Genomic DNA, 21,943 nt, shown 5'->3' on the forward strand with positions numbered 1-21,943 from the left:
GGGAAATATCTGTGGACCACCTGAATGGAGCTGGCGAACCACTGCTGGTCCATGGACCACAGTTTGAGAACCACTGCCCTAGATTGACAGATTAATTACAATAAGGTCTGACACTCAGCCCAAAGGGTTTCCAGCAAACTCAGTGAGACCTTTCCCTGCTTGACTTGCAGCAAGCACGTCCTGACATCGTAGTAATTCAAATGGATGACAGTGAAGCAGAGAAAGGGACATGGGGATGTCTGAAACCAATACAGTGCAGTGGGACTATTCGCATGCCTGCTCTGCACCACTCTACTCCAATGCATCCTAGTGCTGGTGCAGGGCCATAGGAAAATCAGAGGATGAGCAGATAAGGTGTACTCTCAACTGGTGCTTCTGATCTCTGGTGCCAGCTAATACTCAACCTTCTGACTAAGACCTCACTGCCGACTATGTTCTTTTTTCCTTCTTGCATTTGGCCTGTTATCCTATGTATTGTATTTGTCTGAATTAGACTGTAAACTCTTCAGGATTGGAATCTTGCCTTCTATAGCTCTGTGTACATCATTAATGATGGTAGCAGTAAGAATGAGCCAAAAACCTCAATGGATAAAAACCTCACAGTGTACAGAAATTTAGAGAAAGCTGAACAAAATTTGGAGATACGGTTCAGTTTAGATACTTATTCAAGCCTCTGATGTTTTCTTCTCCTCTTTTCTACAACAACCCCACCTGTCATTATATCGTACACTATGGAAAACACCTGGAAAACAAACTTTTTCAGCTTTGCATTTATTTGCTGAAAGGTACATGCCAAAATATTTTTTTAGAAAATAAATCCTGAAACCCAGATGCCAATTTCATTACCATTTAGGCAATATATGTATTCATTTTTATGTACTCTCTTCTGAAATACACACCGTTAATTTTTCCTAAAGTTACTTACTTAAAAAATAGATTTGCCTCAGGCCATGGAGTTCCATTAATATTTACAAGCACGAACCCAGCCAGGGGGTAGGGAACCTTGCCTTTCCCTTTCAACTCATTGCAAATACAGTTCCAAATATTTAAAAAGCAAAATAAGGACTCCAGAAAGTACTGGTTGGACAAGCAAGATTTTGGGCATCAAATTCAAACTGAAATTGCAAATATCAGCTAACTGCAGCCCTTTCTCTGAAATGGGCATCAAATGCCAATAATGTTTAAATGGAAAGAGGCCCCAGGGGAAAATATTCCTTCATTTAAACTGCCAACAGCTTTGAAGCCAGAAGTTCAGTTGGAAGGAGGAATTAGGACGACTCCCATTAGTGCCTTAAATAGTTTCTTAGTCTTAAAGAATGTAATATGTCTAATTCACTGCCAATAGGTTTGTGTGCACAGTCTGAGAGCTAAGCTCAGATCCAACACTAAATACAAACATTTGCAGGTTTGAACTATAGATTCATACTCTCTGGGATCTATATGGTAACGAGAGGTAGAGAACTTTATTAGGGATTTTGTCTGGTGACTACAACCATGCTGTGCCAACACAAACATTGCAAATGCAGGCAATGGGGCAAAGAAAAGCCGGGGTTGTTAGTGCTATTTAGACCAGCTGGGGGGTTGTGCTTACCTCACTCTTCTTTTTGACTGGCTTTTGGAAGGAACACAAACACTATAAAACCAGCCTGCCCTTTGCTTACCCCTCTCGTCCTGCCCTTCTCCAACTTAACTCACTCTGATTGCATATGACTCCACTCCAGCCCTCCGGACAGTCACAACCAGTCTGGTTCTCATTGCACGTTCCACCATTTCTGCAATCATCGCATGTCAGGCTGCAGTCATGACCAAAGGTGTCCTCCAAGCAGACTGGAAGAAAAAGAAGCTGCAGATGAGTGGGCTTTCCAAAAGCTGCTTCATCGAGCTGAAGGGTTGAGCTGGGCAGCCAAACCCATACCACTCAGGAACACTGAATCTCCAGCAAACGCACCAGTAATGTGTAGAGCAGTGGTGTGTCTGGGACATGTGGGGAATGCATAAGAGTCTGGAAATGGTCTGCTCATTGTGACAGTTCATGTCATAAGCAGCAAGACCCTGGAATGTTTGGGGTGACGTCCTGGCTCGGTTGAAATCAATGACAAGACCCACGTTGACTTAAACAGAGCCAGGATTTCACACTTGGTGTTTAATGAGAGGTACAATATGAATCCGAACTCACAAGTGAAGAAAGGGTGTGTGTGTGGGGGAGTATTTTCTTCTGTTTTGGCAGCAAACTAGTTCTCCGAGACAAGATATTGCTTTTAAATAGGTTAAGACCTTAAGAGACAAGTTGTGAGCCCTGGTTTACAACTGTGAATGCTCAAGTTTGCATAATACAACTGAAGGTGTCTGTAAAACGAAGGGGCACCACTTTTCCATCCGCAAGCCACTACTTGCACGCGGAACCTGTAGCTGAGTGCTCAGCTACCCAACCTGAGTGTGCTCAATGGATGACAGCCCCCGCAACCTGTGCCGTAATGCAGGCTTCGTACATGACAAGCTCTGTGGGTGCACTGAGCTGCTTGTGCAAATTTGGACATGTACGTTTGCTCCAAATGTGTTGCTACTGCTAAAGACACCAGAGAATTTTCCACATGCCCTTGCTACAAAATGCCCACCAAATTTTTCCGAAAGCGTGTGCTCTCCTCTTGCTTCCACCTCTTCTTCCTCCTCCTCATACTCCTCATCGAAGAGCTGGGTGAACTCATCACGCAGGATGGCGACGTGAGGAATAGGGCGTATGATGGGGCGCTGGCCATCCAGGGCTTCCATGGGGTCATCCAGAGCTGGGAAAATCCATGGGGAAAGACCAAACGTTTCCATCCAAATCACCAATCCAAAGAGGAGAGATTCAAAGATGAGTGAAACGAGAGATGAACAAGAGATTAGCAAAGAGCAGAAAAATGTGCAATAAAAAGCAGGAAAAGAGAACAAGATCTGACAAAGTCAGTGGTTCTGTACTGATTTAGCGTTTTATAGAGTCTACTCCAGTGACCCATACATCTGTCCCTGGCCACTTTGGGGACTGTGATTCATTCCCTGTCTCTTTCCTTCTCCCACATTCCCATATTCTTTTATTTCTCTCAATCTAGAATTTTATACCATTCCCATCATGTGAGTATCTGACTGCCTCCAAAAAAAAAATCTACTTGAAAGGCTTATATTTTATATTTACAGAGAGATCTGATTTTCCAGGAAACTGTTCTGTCACACAAGCTAGGTCCTCAAGGCCTAGGTCCACAGCCGTCTCAAGCTGCCGCAAAGGGACTCTTATCTTGTTTGTTATTTTTGTTTTTATAACCTAAGTATGACAGAGCTACCTTGACATTTCCAATCCAAATATGCCTTTCAGAAGCTGAAGTGAAAACTGGTTACAATTTAAAACGAGAGCACATGCTAGGGGACACAGCACAGCTACGTTTGTTTGCCTGTTTCCCAGCCTTTCCTGGCTTCTCCACTGTGCTTCAGCTGCTCCCTTGAACTGCATCATCATAATTCATCAGAAAACCCGCTGCATCCTAGAACAAGCTTAATGGAAGATGTATGCCTAATGCCCCTAGACTGTTTGGAAAATCTCAACCCTGCCAGGAGCAAAGTCTCTGTGCAAGCAGGGAAATTGTTCTGTCTGTGTTGTTGTAAGCTGCAGAGGTTTTCCATACAGTTATGATAATACAGTTCATAGTAGCAGTTTGTGTCAATAATGGAGCTGTGAAGAAGCCAGCAAAGGTTCAGAAAGGGTTTAATAAATCATTGCTCTGCCACCCAGCATACTTTCAAAGCAGCCTGGAGGATTTAGACTCAAGCCTTCCATTCCTCAAAAGATGTACATCAAAACCCCCCATAGACTGCTCTGGAGATCTCAGATCTGGCCTCTCTACAGTGAAAATGATTGGATTATACACAAAGTTGCACAAGGAAATGACACCAAATGAAAACTGTGTAAGGGAAGGAAAAGGGTATATATAAATGAAACCCTTGTTTTCACTTGATATTGTTTCCTGTTGAAGATTTTATACATAAATATCTTCAACAGGAAATCATACACACACACAAAAAGATGTCTCTTACGAATACAGCTCCTCCGGTCTTCATCCAGTTTGTATCCAATCTGGCAGCTGCACTGGAAGGACCCCACCAGGTTCTGGCATGTGTGTTCACACTCACCGTTATTTGAGGAGCACTCATCCACATCTAAAAATATATACATGGGACTATATATACATATGCAGATAAGAGAAGTGTCCAGCATAGGTCAGGGACTCCAAGGCATACAGAGTATTCAGAGACTAACGAGTATTACTGTTTCTGCCTGACTTTCTAAAATTAAATCAATGTTGGGCCGAGGGACGCTGCAGGTCTGATAGAAGCCTTCAGGTTCCAGAACTCTTTTCACCACGTCGCAGAATGGATTAGAATCATTTCTCCTTCCCATTTGAAGTTTTTAATTTATCCTACCAATATCTCTGGATAAACAAACTTTGTCTCATTTTCTGTCCTGTTCAGCCATGCAAACCTACCAACATTTCTTTTACATAAAACAAAGATCACACATGCAAGTGAACCACAAATATTTGAAAATCAGTTTCCCCAGTTTTAAGAATCAGCCTATGTATGCTGGGCCAGTTGGACTAACTTAATCTTCCAGCTAATAACATCAAATGGGGCTGGATAGCTATGCTAGTGACAAAACAGATTATCATCGGGGAATGGAAACCCAAAATCCCACCCACTTATTATATTCTGACTGGCTAAATGAGCTACTCAGAACAGAACTGATGGAAAAACTGACATTCCCTGGGAGAAATAATTAGAAGAAATGGCCAGCTGTTTGGGGCCATATGGAAGTATTTCATGTCACCTCACTTCAGAGCTCGCATTAGTCATTATCTTCCTAGCTATATTTTTGTAAACAGATTGGCATTTGCGTGGGTCCCTCCAAAGCCAAAATTACATGCAATACAAAATGACATTTCCATGAATCGTTAGAAGAGATGGGACCAAACCAACTCTCTTCAACTTTGGGAAATTCTGGGTTGGATCCAAACTGTGCTCTTTAGCTGCTACTATCTTGAGCTAATCTCTGTCTTGCTTGCGTGTTTCTTTGCTTCTTTCGTCAAACTAAAAAACTTAAGAGAAATCACCAAAAATAAGCCTTTAAATCTGACTTAACATTTATAATAAGTTCAATGTAATTGTAAAACCAGGCATAACAGGACTAGTGGAAGGACCAACACAGCCATGCCTGTAGCTGTCACTAACACAATACTGTAATGCAAAGGGGCTGAGCCAATGTCTTTCGTCTTTCACCTACCACAGTCCAGCTAGGCATTGCTGCTTACCATCACACCCACAACCATCGGTGTTGAGCCTGTATCCAGCATAGCAAACACATTCATAGCCGCCAGGATAATTGTAACAGTCCTGCTGACAGCAATGAGAACGAGCGTCACAGTCATCGATATCTAAAGACGGAAAACAAAGAGCATCAGTTAGCACAAATCTGAGAGTTTCTGCTTTGCAGAAAGCGGACACATGCATCCATCCAGGCCTTTCCATTTCTTATTTGGCTGATGAGCTCCCTTCTCTGGCCTGTGATTTTGTTTAAAAGTAAAGTGCAAAGGTTACAGAAAAAGGTCTGCATCCCAAATCAGTAATAGAAACGATATGCCATTTTAGAAATCAGCAATAAATATGTTTTAACATATAATATCTGCACATCATTTTCCCTTCCTTTTGCAACAGCTGACAACTTCATACCAATCTAAAATAAAGCAGCACTGCTTTCTTAGGTGCAACAGCATGAGCTGCAGTGGGCCACACAGGGAAACCTGAACCCTGGATGCAACAGATAAGGATGAGAAAGACCGAGCCAACGTTTCTTCTAGAGATGTAGCTAGCCATCTGGATTATCTGTTGGAAATCTTCATGAACTTCATGTTACTCACATAGGTCCCTAAACAGTGTAGGATTTTTTTTAAAAAAAAGCATTGGTGTTTACCTTCAAAGACATGTGAATCTGACTGTACTTGGAAAGTGACGCAATATTCATAATTGTAAGTGAACTAGGGAAGGAGTGGGGTCTAGTGGGTCAAGTACAAGGGACAGGGAGTGAAAACTGCTCAGTTCTATTTCCAGCCCTGTCACTGACTCACTGTGACCTTGAGCAAGTTTATTAGATCATGATTTTCAGAAGCGATAAGCACTTGCAGCTCCGTCTAAAGGAAAATGTCTGGTTCTTAATCTCTATGGAACTCAGCTTACCCATCTGTGAAATGGGCTGAATACCTCCGTATTTCCCGGGGGTTCCCTGGTAAAGGGCTTTGCTATCCCCAGATGAAACCTGGGAGTGCAGAAGATTATTATTTTGTGATTAAAACTTGCCAGGGAAGAACCAACACTACTCAGGCCTATGTCAAACAACTTGGGTGAGGCATTTATGAGCCTACTGTGCAAAGCCAAGTTTAACTGCCACATTACCTCTCTTTTATCTTGCACTGTAGTAAGAGAGGTGTTCCTTTCTCAAGAGGTTTCTGGAGACAATACTTTTACTTCTCCAGCTGCTCTTAGGAGAGCTTCCTCTTGCTCAGCTATGCGAGAGGCAGAGCTAGTACTCCTTTCAACTAAATCGGTGATGGCTTGTCCATTGTGCTTTATTTCAGAAAGAGAGTGAATCTGTTCATTACAGATGGTGTTGTGAAAGGGAAGGCGATCCCTGAGCCCAAATGAAAAGCAGCAGCACCAGAACCAGATTTGAACCAGATTTGTCTCCTGCGTCATGCGATAACTGGGACTTTCCAGTTCCACACAAATAAGTTTTATATGGAATCAGTCATAAATCATTTCCCTATCATCTGTCACCACCCTGTACTCTTCCATTTTTACAGACAGTAGATAACCTTCTTCCATTATCCCATACATTCTTGCACTATTCAGGACATACAGCACCATACGTATGATTGATTTGACAGAATACCTATAGGGTTTCTTAACCCTTCTCTGAAATTCATCTGAAAGATCTCTAGGCATTGACCCAGCCAAGTTCATACTCACCATACCTGAGAAACATCCAAGGTTATCTAAGTTTAAACACTGGACCCAGCCCCACAGGAAATACCTGTTTAAGTTTATTGACACAGGAAATGCCTGGCTACTGAGCATTACAATATGTTTCCATTAGGTTAATTGTCCAGTGGCACACGGAACTACATAGTCTAAAGTGAAATACACACATCAAGATTATGGCATTTATGTACAGAAAGCTCAAGTTGCATTTCCTTCTTACCCAGTGTGTTAATACATCCATCATACACCCAGATGCAGCTGAGTTATAGATTGCTGGCTGGTGGCCGATCTGTCTCACCCAGTGATACAGTCAGTCATTTCAGCAGTGTTGCCACTGAAGCAGGAGGAGAGAGGCTACATTTCCTAGTCCAGGGACAGGTTTAGGGGTATTCAAAATAAGCCACAAGGGGGCGCCAAGGAGGAAAGTGCATCCCCAGCCACAGGCTAACTTCTTCATTATTCACAAAGAAGGAACTAATCTTCTGTATCCTTCAGAAGGAAATGCTTTCCAAGGAGCACTAGTTTAGAATAAGTAGGGATTTAGCTACCCATAGGTGCTGCTCTCAGCCATATAGCCCAGTGGGTCTAACGCATTTTCATATGGCGGAGCACTCCTTAAAAATCAAGATCCTTTTGTGAGCACTTCCCCTCCTGCAATCCTGATCCTTCACCTTTCCTGCAACAACCGCTATAGTGCTAGGCTAGAGGGAATGGCAGCATTCAGAAAATGTAAAGGGATCAATATGAAAATAGATTCCCATTAATATGATGGGTGCAGCTGCTTGAGTACAGCCCTACATTGTATCTGTGCTGTTTATATCCCCTCCCTTGGTGCAGAACATATTAATATTAGATCTCCCTTTGCTGCCTGCAGCCCTCGCTGCTCAGATCTCTTCAGGTTACTCTGCTCTTTAGTTCTGCCCTCCATGGTGTTTGCCATTTCATCCACAAATTGGATTGCAACTGATTTTACATCAGAGATGCCCAGCAAAGACAGATACACAGGAACTATGCACAAGACAAAGTGCTTGGATTTGTTTGGCCAGAAAAGCCTCAGGAGATTATAACAACAACACATTAGGTTACTACTGCTTGAAGTTGGAGGTGCTTCACCATTGGAACAGAAGCAGATCCATGGACCACAATCTGAGATCAGTGCATCAGCAAGAGTCTCATCTGCTGAGAAAGCCATTATCATCCAGTTCCACTAGAGCAGGGGTTCTCAAACTGAGGGTCGGGATCCCTCAGGGGGTCACAAGGATCTTACTTGGGGGGTCGCGAGCTGTCAGCCTCCACCCTAAACCCCACTTTTCCTCCAGCATTTATAATGGTGTTATTAAGTTTTTAATTTACAAGGGGGGGGTCGCACTCAGAGGCTTGCTATGTGAAAGGGGTCCGTACAAAAGTTTGAGAACCGCTGCACTAGAGGCACTGTACTCTGTGTAGTACTTAAGGAGGACTGGCCATTCAGATCTGAACTGGCTGAAGAGTCTAGATTTTATAATCCCTCCTTGCAAATAAATAATAGAAGAATTTTTAAAAAACGATTAGATTATCAAGTCCGTTGTCCTGCAAGAGCAGGGCGCAGACCTCAGATTCAGGCAGTATCAGAGATTAACAGGAATGGATGGTTACACTGTGAAAGAGAAAGCATTCAGTATTTTACTAGAGTGCTCTTCACTGAACTGAGGGTTTTGGTTTTTTTTTTTACTATCAATATTTCAGTATTTTAATATAAATCCATATGGTGTCCAGAGGAAGGCACCATCCCTCTTTGCATAGATTGGAATCTTATTCATACTCAGCCAGCACAGACCCTCCCCAATTAAGAGTTGTCTAAAACACAGCAGGACCATATGGATATGCCAGCCCCTGTGGAGCACACGGAAGTTCTAATGTGAAGGACATAAATTTACACCATGTAGAGGTTAAGCACAGGAGTTTATTACGTACAGCGCTGACGGAGTGTCACCTTGCTTATTAGGCTCAGAGACACTGTTAATTAATTGATTACAATGGAATATATGGATTTTTCATGGGCGGGGGAAAGTGACAGGGTAGGCAGTCCCACACCCCCAGATAGGTTTAGCAGCAAGACATAATAGCACAGTAGCCAATGGTCAAAGGTTACATAATGTCTTTGCCCATGGTCTTATGTTGACAAATTAATATTTAACATTTAATTAGTGCTTTAATAAATGTATTAGTATAAAATATATATGTTGAATTTTGATTTGGGGTTCTTAGGAATGAAGTAGCTTCTTTGATTGTCCAACAGATACATATTTAGAGGTAAAAGCAAAGAAACAGTGAAAGTATATAGCAATAAAGATTGTCTTTTAAGTTGTTTATTTGTGTTTTAAGGCAGGCATTGGTTCCCGGGAAAGGGAGGTGGGAGGAGGCCATATCTTATACTGACGTGCTTGAACCTTTTATAAACTTCAGGTTGGATGTGTGGGAAGAACATCTCTCTACAGAAGAAACTAACACAACAGAAACAGGGCTTTTTTGTTCTATTTGCAACTTTGAATAAGCCACAATTATTGCCTCCAACATCTGGCGTTTTGCTGACCAGGCATATTTTAGCAAAAGCAATGTTATTTTTCGGTTATTTTGCTTTTACTTAGCTAATTACTATTTTCAAGGCCTCTGACTTCTTGACCAAACTTTGGACTTTGGGCCTGTACACAAATCCATATACTAGGGTATTACATCAGCAATGGATTTTAACCCTTCATAATGGAACAATGTATCACTCAGCACACAACGGGAGCCACCTCTGCAGGGCAGACTGCTTCCCTTACCAATGCAGGTTTTCTGGTCCTCATCAAGCTGGTAGCCAAAGTTACAGGAGCAGACAGGGCCGGAGCTAGTGTGACGGCATAGATGGGAACAGCCACCATTACTGGCCTCACAGCTATTCACAATCTCCATCTCTATCCCTGGAAAGCAAACAAGCATACCGTATGGATATCTATCGAGCATCTTGTAACATTTACACAGGATTTTTCCAGGGGATCATGGCCGACCCATCTCTGCCGTACCTGGATTTACAGAGCCACATTCTGGCAGGCACCCAGTATTTGGGATAACAGACTCCCAGAACAAGCAGGCTTCATTGTGTGCACATATTATGGCTGTCTATGCGCAGCCCTCGGAATAATAAGAGTAGGAACAATGTGCAGGAGAGAGGGGTTGGGGGTAGCTGTAGTGGGTAGAGGCCATTGATAGGAGAGGAAATGATGCACAAACAGATCACATGCAGTTCACAGCTACTGATCCCAGGCTATACCCCATAATATCCCTGCACAAATCCTGTTCTGGACAAACTGTGGGGCAGCCTCTCTACAACCTTTCAAATGGCCTTGAAAAGGGGCCACTCCTGCTGCTGACTGCTGATTTTGGACATGCTCCAGCACATGCTGCCAGCCCAAATCTGGCGCGTCACCTTTCCGCAGGTTCTGCACAGAGATTGAAGGACAGCTAGAAACTGGATCAGCAGCAGCACAGAGCTAATTACAGAAATATTCAGGTTCTGATAGCCGGGAGAGTTGGAGCCACTTCTTGTAATGCTGGAAGAAACGTGAGTAGCAAACAGACACATGAGTTTTTGCCAAATGATCTAAAAAAGGTTTTTAATTAAGCTGATTTATGGCCAATATGAAACTTATTAATTACATGTTTTAAAATCAGGCTAGCTAATTAAAAGCTTTGCAAACACAAAGGAACTTATCCCCAGAGAGGATTTTGGCTCAGTTCCATACATCGCTTTAAAAGAACAATTTCGATATTTTCATCACAAAATGACGTGATTTTTTTTTTCAGCTCTTGTAAAATCCTGGGATGGGCGCATGAAAGCCACGAATGCTGGCCCTGCCTCTCTCCTGACATCGGGCAGGGAGCCAGGCCCAGGTGTAGAGCAAGGGTTTGTCTTTCACTCAGATCTCAGAACAAAATGAAGAACATTTTATTCTTTCTCCTTTGTTGCCATTGTAAGAGCAGTTAGCAGGGTTATGAAAGGCAGAACTTCTGCTTAGAGATAAAAAAAATGTTAACCATGCACCCAGTGAGGACACTTGAAGGAAATTAACACCAGGAACAGCACTAAATTGAGCCCCTTGCTGGAAGCCTTAGCAGAGACGCCAAAGCCTCAAAGAGCTGCAGAGACTGAATTAATCTCTCACTTCTAGCAGTGGACATTTCAGAACCGGGCTGAAGCATGCCAGTAGGAGGCTACGTGCATGGGTGAAGCTTGCACTGCAATCGCCAACAGATGTACTGTTTCAGTCTCCAGGGCAGGCAGTCTGGCATCTTTTACCAGTAACATCTACTAACCAGAACCAATGTGAATAAGAAAGCAGCTAGGCATTGAGAGTGGTCCAGATCTTTACAAGTCACCTGTGTGCCAATTAGCAGCAGAAGCCATGGGAAGACTGGGTTCTTTGCTGGGACATTCACAACGCTAAGAGAAATTAACTGGGCAGATCCACTACTCCCAGACTCGCATTTACCTTTCTCATCTGACACTCCATAAACCTACCTGCTTTAATTTCTTAACCCCATCCAAGAAAGGGAAGGAACATTGCTAATTTAATATGAAACTCCTCTTTATATGATCTGCCTGTAGGCTGCAAGGAACTATACTAGTGGGGGAAAACCAGTGTTATTTTAATAGTTGAATAGAGTACAGCATCAGTCCAATTCTGCACGTCACTCTCAGACCCCATCAGTCAGATTCCTACTCTTGTAAGGACAATTTTAATGTCAACACCTAGATCACAGAGAAGTGCAGTAGCAGCAGGAATGAAGGGTTGAAAGGATGGATCTCATATCGTGTTGCTTCTTATAAGAAACAATAAGCCTGAGGGACCACTACTACCCCCCAGTCCAGTGTACTACATAACTGACTAGCAGAGTATAGCAGGGAACAGCTGGGGTAAGCAAGAACATAGGTAGTGACAAAACCCAACGTTAATTCATTTGCTAGGGGATTAATAACAACAAGGACAGCTATGGTGGTTCTTTACCACATCAGTAATGGACAGTAGAGCTTTACGTGCCAGTGACTTCACTTCGGGCAATTAGCTATCACTGCTGGTCTTCATTAGCCTGATAAAGAATTATGTGTTTTATCATTTCATAACCCTGAACGTCTCTTTTTCCCTGGGAGGGAATTGACGGGGACACATTAGATCAAGTTCTGCCTCAGTAACAATTCTGCAATTTCACAGACTTCAACTTGGGGAGGACAGAGAGCAGCAGAGTTAGGTCCATTGTTTTTAGACAGCTATTAATACATCACCAAAACCACTGCAGGCAGTTTCATGATCCCTTTAAAGACCCAGCACAGCTCTTGTCCTGGTGAGAGAATAAGCAGTCCCATAAACTTCCCTTGAAAGATGCCACTGAAAACGCCTAGGACTCTCATTGTATCAGCTCACTTAGAACAACAATGGACACAGGTTTTGTCAAGGATTACCTCACTGTTTACTTCCCTTCTTTTTCCCCCTGTCAAAACCACGTTCTCTCCTCTCGTTGTCTGTGGGTTAGTGAGCCCGGGCAAGGCGGTCAATACTTACTGTAGCACTGCTTGCCATCTTCCCCCAGCTCATACCCAGGGTTACAAGTGCATTTAAAGGAGCCGCGGGTGTTGAGACAGCTGTGTGCACACACGGCCAGCCCAGTTGCACATTCATCTACGTCTGCAAGAGAAAGACGGGCAATTACCAAAACCAAGCAGAGCGGCTCTGGCAGTGGAATGCCCTCCAGGAGCACAGCTCCCTGCTTTTCAGTGTGTTCAAGAGAGGGACGGTTTGGGGGGCTCCTTTCTGAACTGCACACACAGACTGGTCTCTGGTCCCTCCTAAGAGATAAAAGCTGGAAATAGCCATGTACAGCTGCATGATGGAACTAACTGGAACTTAACTAGAGTGGGGAGGTTGGGGAGAAATATGGCAAACGTACATTGTTGAATCGGTTGCCACATGTCTTGTGCACAGCTAGGAAACACGTATGATTGTCTTTCCTTTGTATTGCACTACTGCATTTCTGGAAGCAGGGATCACTGGCTCAAAAGCCTACGTTGGTGGGAATAGTGGGTTGTACCCTCTTCTTTTCCAAAACCTCTGCCACAGACTCAAACCAGAGACCAAGCATTTCATTTTTGGTGTTTCTGACTTTTGGGGGGGGGGGTGGCGATGAGGGGGGAGTGATTCCTTACATTCCACTGCACCTCCCCCCAGACTGGTGTCAGGACCATAAGCAGAGACACCAGCAAACAGAAGGACTGCAATCAGGAGCTATTCATCTGTTCACAGGAGACCTCCAGCCCCACTGCTAGATCAGTGAAGTATGGCTGCTGGACAGATTTAAACTAATCACAGGAAATCTTGGATGCTTTCCTGAGCTGAACCTCTGGAAAAGCATAAGGTTCATTTGTCACTATGTTAGCCACCAACATTAACAATACCAAGGGTTGTGTCTCTCTCCATGCACGCTGCATTGTGGGTACTGTACCTTCACAGGCCTGGCTGTCAGCTGCCAGCCGGTAGCCGGGGTGGCACTCGCAGCGCACTACTCCATGGCGATTTTGGCATTGGTGCATGCAGCCTCCATTCCTATTGGCACATGGGTTCCTCACTACAGAGACAGAGCAGGGAGCAAGTACACATCATTTCAAACAGATCCTCTCTCTTGCTGGCATTAGCCTAGTGGAAGAATAAAGCGCCGAGTGGTCATGGAGATCAAGGAGAGACTGTAGTTCATTTAATACAATCCATGAATACAAGACAGAAGCTCCATTCCTGGGAGAAAAGGTCCTCATTTGCATTAAGGACTGCCCTGGACATGGCCCAAAACTCAAAGTGAACCCTGAACTCTTTTGGGGACTCACCGGAAATGCATTTACCAAGCAGTCCCTGGCAGCGCATGCCTATCCCACAGGCTCTGTGCACAAACTGTCACAAAAAGAAAAGGAGTACTTGTGGCACCTTAGAGACTAACCAATTTATTTGAGCATGAACTTTCGTGAGCTACAGCTCACTTCATTGGATGCATACCGTGGAAACTGCAGCAGACTTTATATACACACAGAGATCATAAAACAATACCTCCTCCCACCCCACTGTCCTGCTGGTAATAGCTTATCTAAAGTGATCAGCAAGTTGGGCCATTTCCAGCACAAATCCAGGTTTTCTCACCCTCCACCCCCCCACACACAAATTCACTCTCCTGCTGGTGATAGCCCATCCAAAGTGACTACTCTCTACACAATGTGCATGATAATCAAGGTGGGCCATTTCCTGCACAAATCCAGGTTCTCTCACCCCCTCACCCCCCTCCAAAAAACACACATACAAACTCACTCTCCTGCTGGTAATAGCTCATCCAAAGTGACCACTCTCCCTACAATGTGCATGGTAATCAAGGTGGGCCATGTCCAGCACAAATCCAGGCTCTCTCACCCCACCCCCTTTTTTCTTTTTCCCCGGGGACACACACACACACACACAAACTCACTCTCCTGCTGGCAATAGCTCATCCAAACTGACCACTCTCCAAGTTTAAATCCAAGTTTAACCAGAACGTCGGGGGGGGGGGGGGTTGGAAAAACAAGGGGAAATAGGCTACCTTGCATAATGACTTAGCCACTCCCAGTCTCTATTTAAGCCTAAATTAATAGTATCCAATTTGCAAATGAATTCCAATTCAAACTGGACAGTCTCTACGTAAAAGAATAAATGGACACAAATCAGATGTCAAGAATTATAACATTCATAAACCAGTCGGAGAACACTTCAATCTCTCTGGTCACGCAATCACAGACATGAAGGTCGCTATCTTAAAACAAAAAAACTTCAAATCCAGACTCCAGCGAGAAACTGCTGAATTGGAATTCATTTGCAAATTGGATACTATTAATTTAGGCTTAAATAGAGACTGGGAGTGGCTAAGTCATTATGCAAGGTAGCCTATTTCCCCTTGTTTTTTCCTACCCCCTCCCCCCGCCAGACGTTCTGGTTAAACTTAGATTTAAACTTGGAGAGTGGTCAGTTTGGATGAGCTATTGCCAGCAGGAGAGAGAGTGTGTGTGTGTGTGTGTGTGTGTGTGTGTCTCCCCGGGAGAAAAAAAGGGGGGGGGGGTGAGAAAGCCTGGATTTGTGCTGGACATAGCCCACCTTGATTACCATGCACATTGTAGGGAGAGTGGTCACTTTGGATGAGCTATTACCAGCAGGAGAGTGAGTTTGTGTGTGTGTTTTTTGGAGGGGGGTGAGGGGGTGAGAGAACCTGGATTTGTGCAGGAAATGGCCCACCTTGATTATCATGCACATTGTGTAGAGAGTTGTCACTTTGGATGGGCTATCACCAGCAGGAGAGTGAATTTGTGTGTGGGGGGGTGGAGGGTGAGAAAACCTGGATTTGTGCTGGAAATGGCCCAACTTGCTGATCACTTTAGATAAGCTATTACCAGCAGGACAGTGGGGTGGGAGGAGGTATTGTTTTATGATCTCTGTGTGTATATAAAGTCTGCTGCAGTTTCCACGGTATGCATCCAATGAAGTGAGCTGTAGCTCACGAAAGCTCATGCTCAAATAAATTGGTTAGTCTCTAAGGTGCCACAAGTACTCCTTTTCTTTTTGCGAATACAGACTAACACGGCTGTTACTCTGAAAACTGTCACAGCATCAGTTGCCCCCCAAGATCCCCAAGAACTTTACAAAGTTTGTAAACTCTAAGTACACCGAAGTCACTTCCCCGATAAAGCGCAGACTCTTCTGGGGTGAAGCATGGCAGCTATTCAACAGCTAACAAACACTACACAACATTTCAGGACAGGAAGTGAAAAACACCAACCTATCCACCTGAAATCACCAGGGGAGTTTTAGGTAGACGGAATGCAATTAAGTTGTGATTAAGCCAGGATAACCTGGAAGGTGATCTCTGGGGATCCTTACTTACTGTATATGAATATTCAGGACCTTGGTTTTATGCCTCACCTGAGAAGGAGGGTATACATAGAGTGAGGTCCTGGCAAAGCAATGGGCTGACCTTAATGAACCATTTCCTGCAGAACACTGTGCAGTCCCATCCCTGTGCAGCGATCAAGAAGGAAAAGCAGGGCCAATCTCTTCCAAGGACTTTTTACTAAGAGATATGCTAATTCCGACCTGTTCCAGGAGCCAGGCAGATATGCAATTGTGAAATCCCATCGGATGCTCCATTTATCAGATCCCAGATGGTCCTGTTCTCCCAGCAGCTCCACAACAAAGACCTCCCTTCTCAGCACTTATGCCAACTGCTATGCATGAGAAGCCTGAGCTTCTACTCCTTCCCTCTTCAAGCTTCCTCTCCTCCCCAGCAGGAGAGGCAGGACAGCCTTAAATCTGTCCTAGGGCAGGAGGAAAGTGCAGGGGTTTCTGTTCCACTGATATACTGCTGCTCCTTTACTTCCTCAGGAGAGCATGTCCCAATACGATTTCATTTGGGTTGCCCAGGCTCCTTTCTGCTCTTCCTCAGCTTCCAAAATAATTCCCAGAAGAAGTCCAAGGCAATATAATAAGCAGAATTGGCACCAGCTTCTACTACAGTGCAACATGCCAATCTGATCTGCTCCACATCGGAGCATGCAGTTGTGGCATCCCCCTGGTTTGTGTTCAGTTAGCACTACGAGCTGGTCTCTAAATTATTATTATTAACCGTTTCACATCTGGTTCCTCTCTAGGAATGTGAGTGGGAACATGGGAATAACCATCAACAATGTCGAACTCCTACAGCGCAGGACTTCCTTTTAAATAAATCTAGCTGTGGGTACAACCTGGGAACGCAAAGACAAAAGAGAAGGAGTGCCTCTGAATTCACAATTCATTCCATGTGCTCAGAGCAGACTCACGGACACAGTGCTTGCCGTCCTCCTTCAGGTGGTAATTGTACCAGCACTGGCATTGATGCTGTGTTAGGGTCAGCTGCACGCAATCGTGTTCGCATCCACCATTGCTGACGGCACAGGTGTTCACAGCTGGGAGGGCAAAGGGTAAAACCGATTAGAGCAGGCTGACAAACAGTATGCAAGAGTCTGCTTTGCGAGTAGCCAGGGCAAAATACAGGCACCAATATGCAGATTTACGAATACAGCAGGAATCAGACTGGCTAATAAGAATTCCGAACTCTGGAGCATATTCAGTCCTGGCATAAGTGGAGGCAGTTCCTGGTGAGTCTTTAAACTGTGCTATATAAACACAGATTATTGTTGTCATAAGCATCTATTCTGTAGTCAATACACAAGATATATGCGACAATATTGTGCTATGAAGATATTCTGGGCAGTACACCCAGACCCAGGGCGCTGTTCTTCAATGATGAGAGCAGCTCTATTCCGCAGCGTGAGTCTGCATCTTTAAAACACTGTTTACTATAAATCTTTATTTCCCAGTACAGCTCCCAGCTGCTCCTCAGGGAAAGGAACGTAGGCCAGAACATTTCTGGCTTGGATTACATAATCTAAAGCTAAATTCAGAAAGCTACATGGGAGGGAAGTTAACAACAAGCATGTTTGCTTTATAAACGCTAATCCCTCCCTAGCAGGTGGCAGTGTCAGAGGGCAGGGACTGGGGACTGCTTGTTTATCACGGAAACTCTTGCAATTGTTCTCAAAGGCACTGACTGCAGGTTCAATAGCCCAGCTAGTTCAAGTCAATAATGATTGTTTAGTGAAGGGCCATCTCTGGCATATTCAAATGCGTCCTCATGACAAAATGATATAGAAAATTAACTTTCTGGACTGGACGCACACGAAAGACACTCTGATTACACAGGATGAGGCCATGAAGTTATGTCACAGACTCTGCTGGGAAGACCTAGGGAGATATGTTCTAAGCCACACCTACAGGCCAGTAGCGTAGCCGGGGGGGGGAGCCGGGGGAGCGCCTGCTCCCCCTCTGAGCACAAGTGGCGCCATTTTAAATGGTTACTCAGCGGCGGCGCTCCGGGCTTTCACGCGCTCCAGCTAGGCGGGGGCCTTCACTCGCTCCGGGTCCTCAGCGGCGGGGGCCTTCAGTGCCCCTGAGGACCCGGAGCGCTGCCCGGGGAGTACAAGTGGGTGGCACCTTTTTTTAGGTGCCCCTGTTCGTTCCACCTAGCTACGCCACTGCTGCAGGCTTGCACATAAATCCGGCATCTTAACCTCCAATTTGCTGCTTTGAAAAATGTGACCTCTACACAAAAGTTAGTGGGCTTGTTTCTCCATTCACCTTATAACTTGTGTTATAACTATCGAAGCCACTTAGTTGTCTTCTTGTTAACAAACAGATGTAGAGAGTTTAGAGAGAGAGGTGCTGACAGGGAGTACCATCTAGTGGTTAGCACAGGAGACTGGGAATCTGGATTCTTGAGTTCTGTTCTTGGCCATGGCATTAAGTTTCTATGTAGCCTTGAGCAGGTCACTTCAACTCTCTGTGCCAAGGAACTTTACATAAACAAAACAAACTGTTCTTATGACCTGGGATGGCAGGTTGCCTCCAGTGAGGTTCCTCAGTTAGCCTGCTCCCCACTATGGTAAATTACCCCTAAAGAGTAACATAAGAACATAAGCATGGCCATATTAGTCAGACCAATGATCCCAGTACAGATCCTTGGGCAACCCTGCTAGTTACCTCTCTCCACTGTGATCATTTATTCCTACCCTTTGTTTCCTATCTTTTAACCACTTACTGATCCATGAGAGGACCTTCCCTCTTATCCCATGACTGCCTGCTTTGCTTAAGAGCCTTTGGTGAGGGATCTTGTCAAAGGCTTTCTGAAAGTCCAACTACACTATATCCACTGGTTCCCCCTTGTCCACATATATGCTGACCCCCACAAAGAATTCTAATAGATTGGTGAGGCCTGATTTTTCTTCACAAAAGCTGAGCTGACTCTTTCCCAACATATTGTGTTCATCTACATATCTGATCATACTGTTCTTTACTATATTTTCAATCAATTTACCTGGTACTGAAATTGGACTTACTAGCCTGTAATTGCCAGGATCACTTCTGGAGCCTTTTCTAAAAATCGGCATTACCTTAGTTATCTTCCAGTCCTCTGGTACAGAGGCTAATTTAAGTGATAGGTTACACAGCAGATATGCAATTTCATATCTGAGTTCCTTCAAAATTCGTGGGTGAATACCATCTGGCCTGGTGACTTATTACTGTTTAATTTATTGATTTGTTCCAAACCCTCCTCTACTGACACCTCAATCAGGGATCAGTTCCTCAAATTTGTCACCTAAAAAGACTGACTCAGGTGTGGGAATCTTCCTCACATCCTGTGCAGTGAAGATTAATGCAAAGAATTCATTTAGTTTCTGCGCAACGGCCTTGACTTCCTGTGTGGCAGGCTTCCTGCTTCTGATGTACTTAAAAAAAATTGCTGTGAGTTTTTGTCTTTTGCTAGTTCTTCAGATTCTTTTTTGGCCTGCCTAATTATACTTTTGCACTTGACTTGTCAGACTTTCTATTTTACTCAGTAGGATTTGACATCCAATTTTTAAAGGACGTCTTTTTTGTGTCTGTCTCTTTTATTCTATTGTTTAGCCACGGTGGCAATTTTTTGGTCCTCTTATTGTTTATTTTTATTTGGGGGTACACATTTACTTTGAGCCTCTATTGTGTTGCTTTTAAAACGTTTCCATGCAGCTTCCAGGCATTTCACTCTTGTAACTGTTCTTTTTAAATTTCTGTTTAACTAGCTTCCTCATTTTTATATAGTTCCCCTTTTTGAAGCTAAATGCTACTATGGTGGGTTTCTTTGGGACTCCCCCCTCCCCCCACAAGGGCATTAAATTTAATTACATTATGGTCACTATTATTGAGCAGTTCAGCTATATTTACCTTTTGGACCAGACCCTGTGTGCCACTTAGGACTAAAGCAAGAATTGCCTCTACCCTTTTGGGTTCCAGGACTAGTTGCTGCAAGAAGCGGTCATTAATAGTGTCCAGAAATTTTATCTCTGTATCTCATCCTGAGGTGATTTACCCAGTCAATATGGGAAGAGTTGAAATCCCCCACTATTATTGGGTTTTCTGTTGTTGTTGTTGCCTCTCAAATCTCCCTGAGTATTTCACTATCATGGTCAACATCCTGGTCAGGTGGTCGGTAGTATATTCCTACTGCTATACTCTTATTATTCAAGCATGGAATTTCTATCTCTAGGCTTTCTTTCACATATAGTACCACTCCCCTACCACTCAATCCTTAGCCTCTCCACTAAGATGAACAAGTATACTAACAAAGGTTTGAATGGATATGTGAACATAGTATCTGTAATAACTGAACTGAGAAACCTGCTCATTTCATACAGGCCACCAAAAAACTATCCAACCGCACTGACTTTTGGTCACTACACACCCAGGAGAGATTAAAAACGTGTGTGTGTGGCATTACGCATCACATTTTAGAGTTGTGTGTGTGTGGCTGGTCTTGAAAATACAACCTATAATGGAAACACAGAAAGGGCTCCCATCACTCAGATTGCAGAAGAAATTGTTGTACCAATAGGGAAGAATCTTATGAGGGGACTACCACAGTCCCTAACTAAACGCAACTCTCCACAAACCAGCACTGCTCAGGTAATCACAATTCTTGAGCAGCCTCCAAAGTATCGCTAACCAGTCAACCCTGGAAAGCTAATGCTAATAAAACTCTGCCTATTTTCCACGGGATCCCTATGTTCCTATAAAGTTCTCTACTGTAAAATCATATGCTTCTCTGGCAAACACCGCAACGTTCCAGCTCACTCATTTTTAAATATTATTTTACAACATAATTGCAAGAGGACAACATGCAGTACCATTAGCACTTAGAATCCATAGCTCTTCTTATCCCGGGATCTCAGAGGGCTTTATAAACATGACTTACTGAAGCCTCTCTATCCCCAGGGTGGTGCACAGGAAAACAAACACATGACTAACCCCTGAATGGAGTGGGACTGAAATTCTGGCTAGAACTCCAAGTGAACTGAACCTTTGGGAGGTTCAGAAAGTTTGTCGTCTTGCCCTTATTAGGCTAGGGATACTGAACGCCTCATTTACTCGCCTTTGGGTGCTCTATACCAGTGGTTCTCAACCAGGGGTCTGGGGCTCCCTGAGGGGCGGTGAGCAGGCTTCAGGGGGTCCGCCGAACAGGGCCAGCATTAGACTCACTGCAGCCCAGGGCAGAAAGCCAAAGCCCCTCACGTGGAATTGAAACCCGGGGTCCCACCACTCGCGGCTGAAGCTGAACCCTAAGAAATGCAGCTTTGCAGGGGGCCCTGTAGCAAGGGGCCTCAGGCAATTGCCCTGCTTGCTACACCTAATGCCAGCCCTGGCTTTTATATGCAGAAAAACAGTTGTCGTGACACAGGTGGGCCATGGAGTTTTTACAGCATGTTGGGGGGGAAGGGGGGCTCCTTAGGGAAAAAAAGGTTAAGAACCCTAGCTCTATACCTCCTCCTTAGAAGGTATGCCGAGTGCCCCTCTTAGCCTGATTTGGGGTGTTGCAGGACACCTCCCTTATCAGACTGGGGTAGGAGTGCTAGAATGCCTCCCTTGGCCTCGTCAGTGGGGGAATTCAGCACATACTGCAGTTGTAAATTGATTTTTCATTTGTTTTTATAGCTCACTTTGAAACACAAAGACCTTCTCCTATAGAAAGGGTTATGAACAGCTGGAAAGAAGGTCCGAGGACTTTGCCCAGAAACAAAAGGCTAAGAAGTTATATCAAATGACAGCTCATGGTGTTTATAACTTGTAAGTCAAATACAGTACAGCTCCTTTGCTCATCTATGAAAAATGACCTGAGGCTGGATGTTTACAGTAAGGAAACCGACCTCTCAGGCTTGTTCAATGCCTTTAATTTTCCCTCC

The 21,943-nt window shown here is 44.2% G+C and overlaps 1 protein-coding gene across 11 annotated transcripts in view; it reads right to left on the minus strand.

Moving 5' to 3' along the window:
• Positions 1–21,943, minus strand: part of MEGF6 (multiple EGF like domains 6) — a 255,960-nt gene that overhangs the window by 39,701 nt on the left and 194,316 nt on the right. For 10 of the 11 annotated variants that reach the window (XM_073316362.1, XM_073316365.1, XM_073316363.1 and 7 more), the window contains 8 exons: positions 16,952–17,077; positions 13,576–13,698; positions 12,639–12,761; positions 9,864–10,001; positions 5,337–5,459; positions 4,066–4,188; positions 2,616–2,783; positions 1,696–1,827 (listed from right to left, as the gene is read on the minus strand). In XM_073316362.1, the coding sequence (XP_073172463.1) occupies positions 1,696–1,827; positions 2,616–2,783; positions 4,066–4,188; positions 5,337–5,459; positions 9,864–10,001; positions 12,639–12,761; positions 13,576–13,698; positions 16,952–17,077 (1,056 nt within the window). The remainder of the gene's footprint in view (positions 1–1,695; positions 1,828–2,615; positions 2,784–4,065; positions 4,189–5,336; positions 5,460–9,863; positions 10,002–12,638; positions 12,762–13,575; positions 13,699–16,951; positions 17,078–21,943) is intronic. The other variant, XM_073316371.1, reaches the window with a different exon arrangement.

This window comes from Lepidochelys kempii, chromosome 18 (genome assembly GCF_965140265.1).
Source record: "Lepidochelys kempii isolate rLepKem1 chromosome 18, rLepKem1.hap2, whole genome shotgun sequence".
In the NCBI taxonomy this organism is placed as follows: domain Eukaryota; kingdom Metazoa; phylum Chordata; order Testudines; family Cheloniidae; genus Lepidochelys; species Lepidochelys kempii.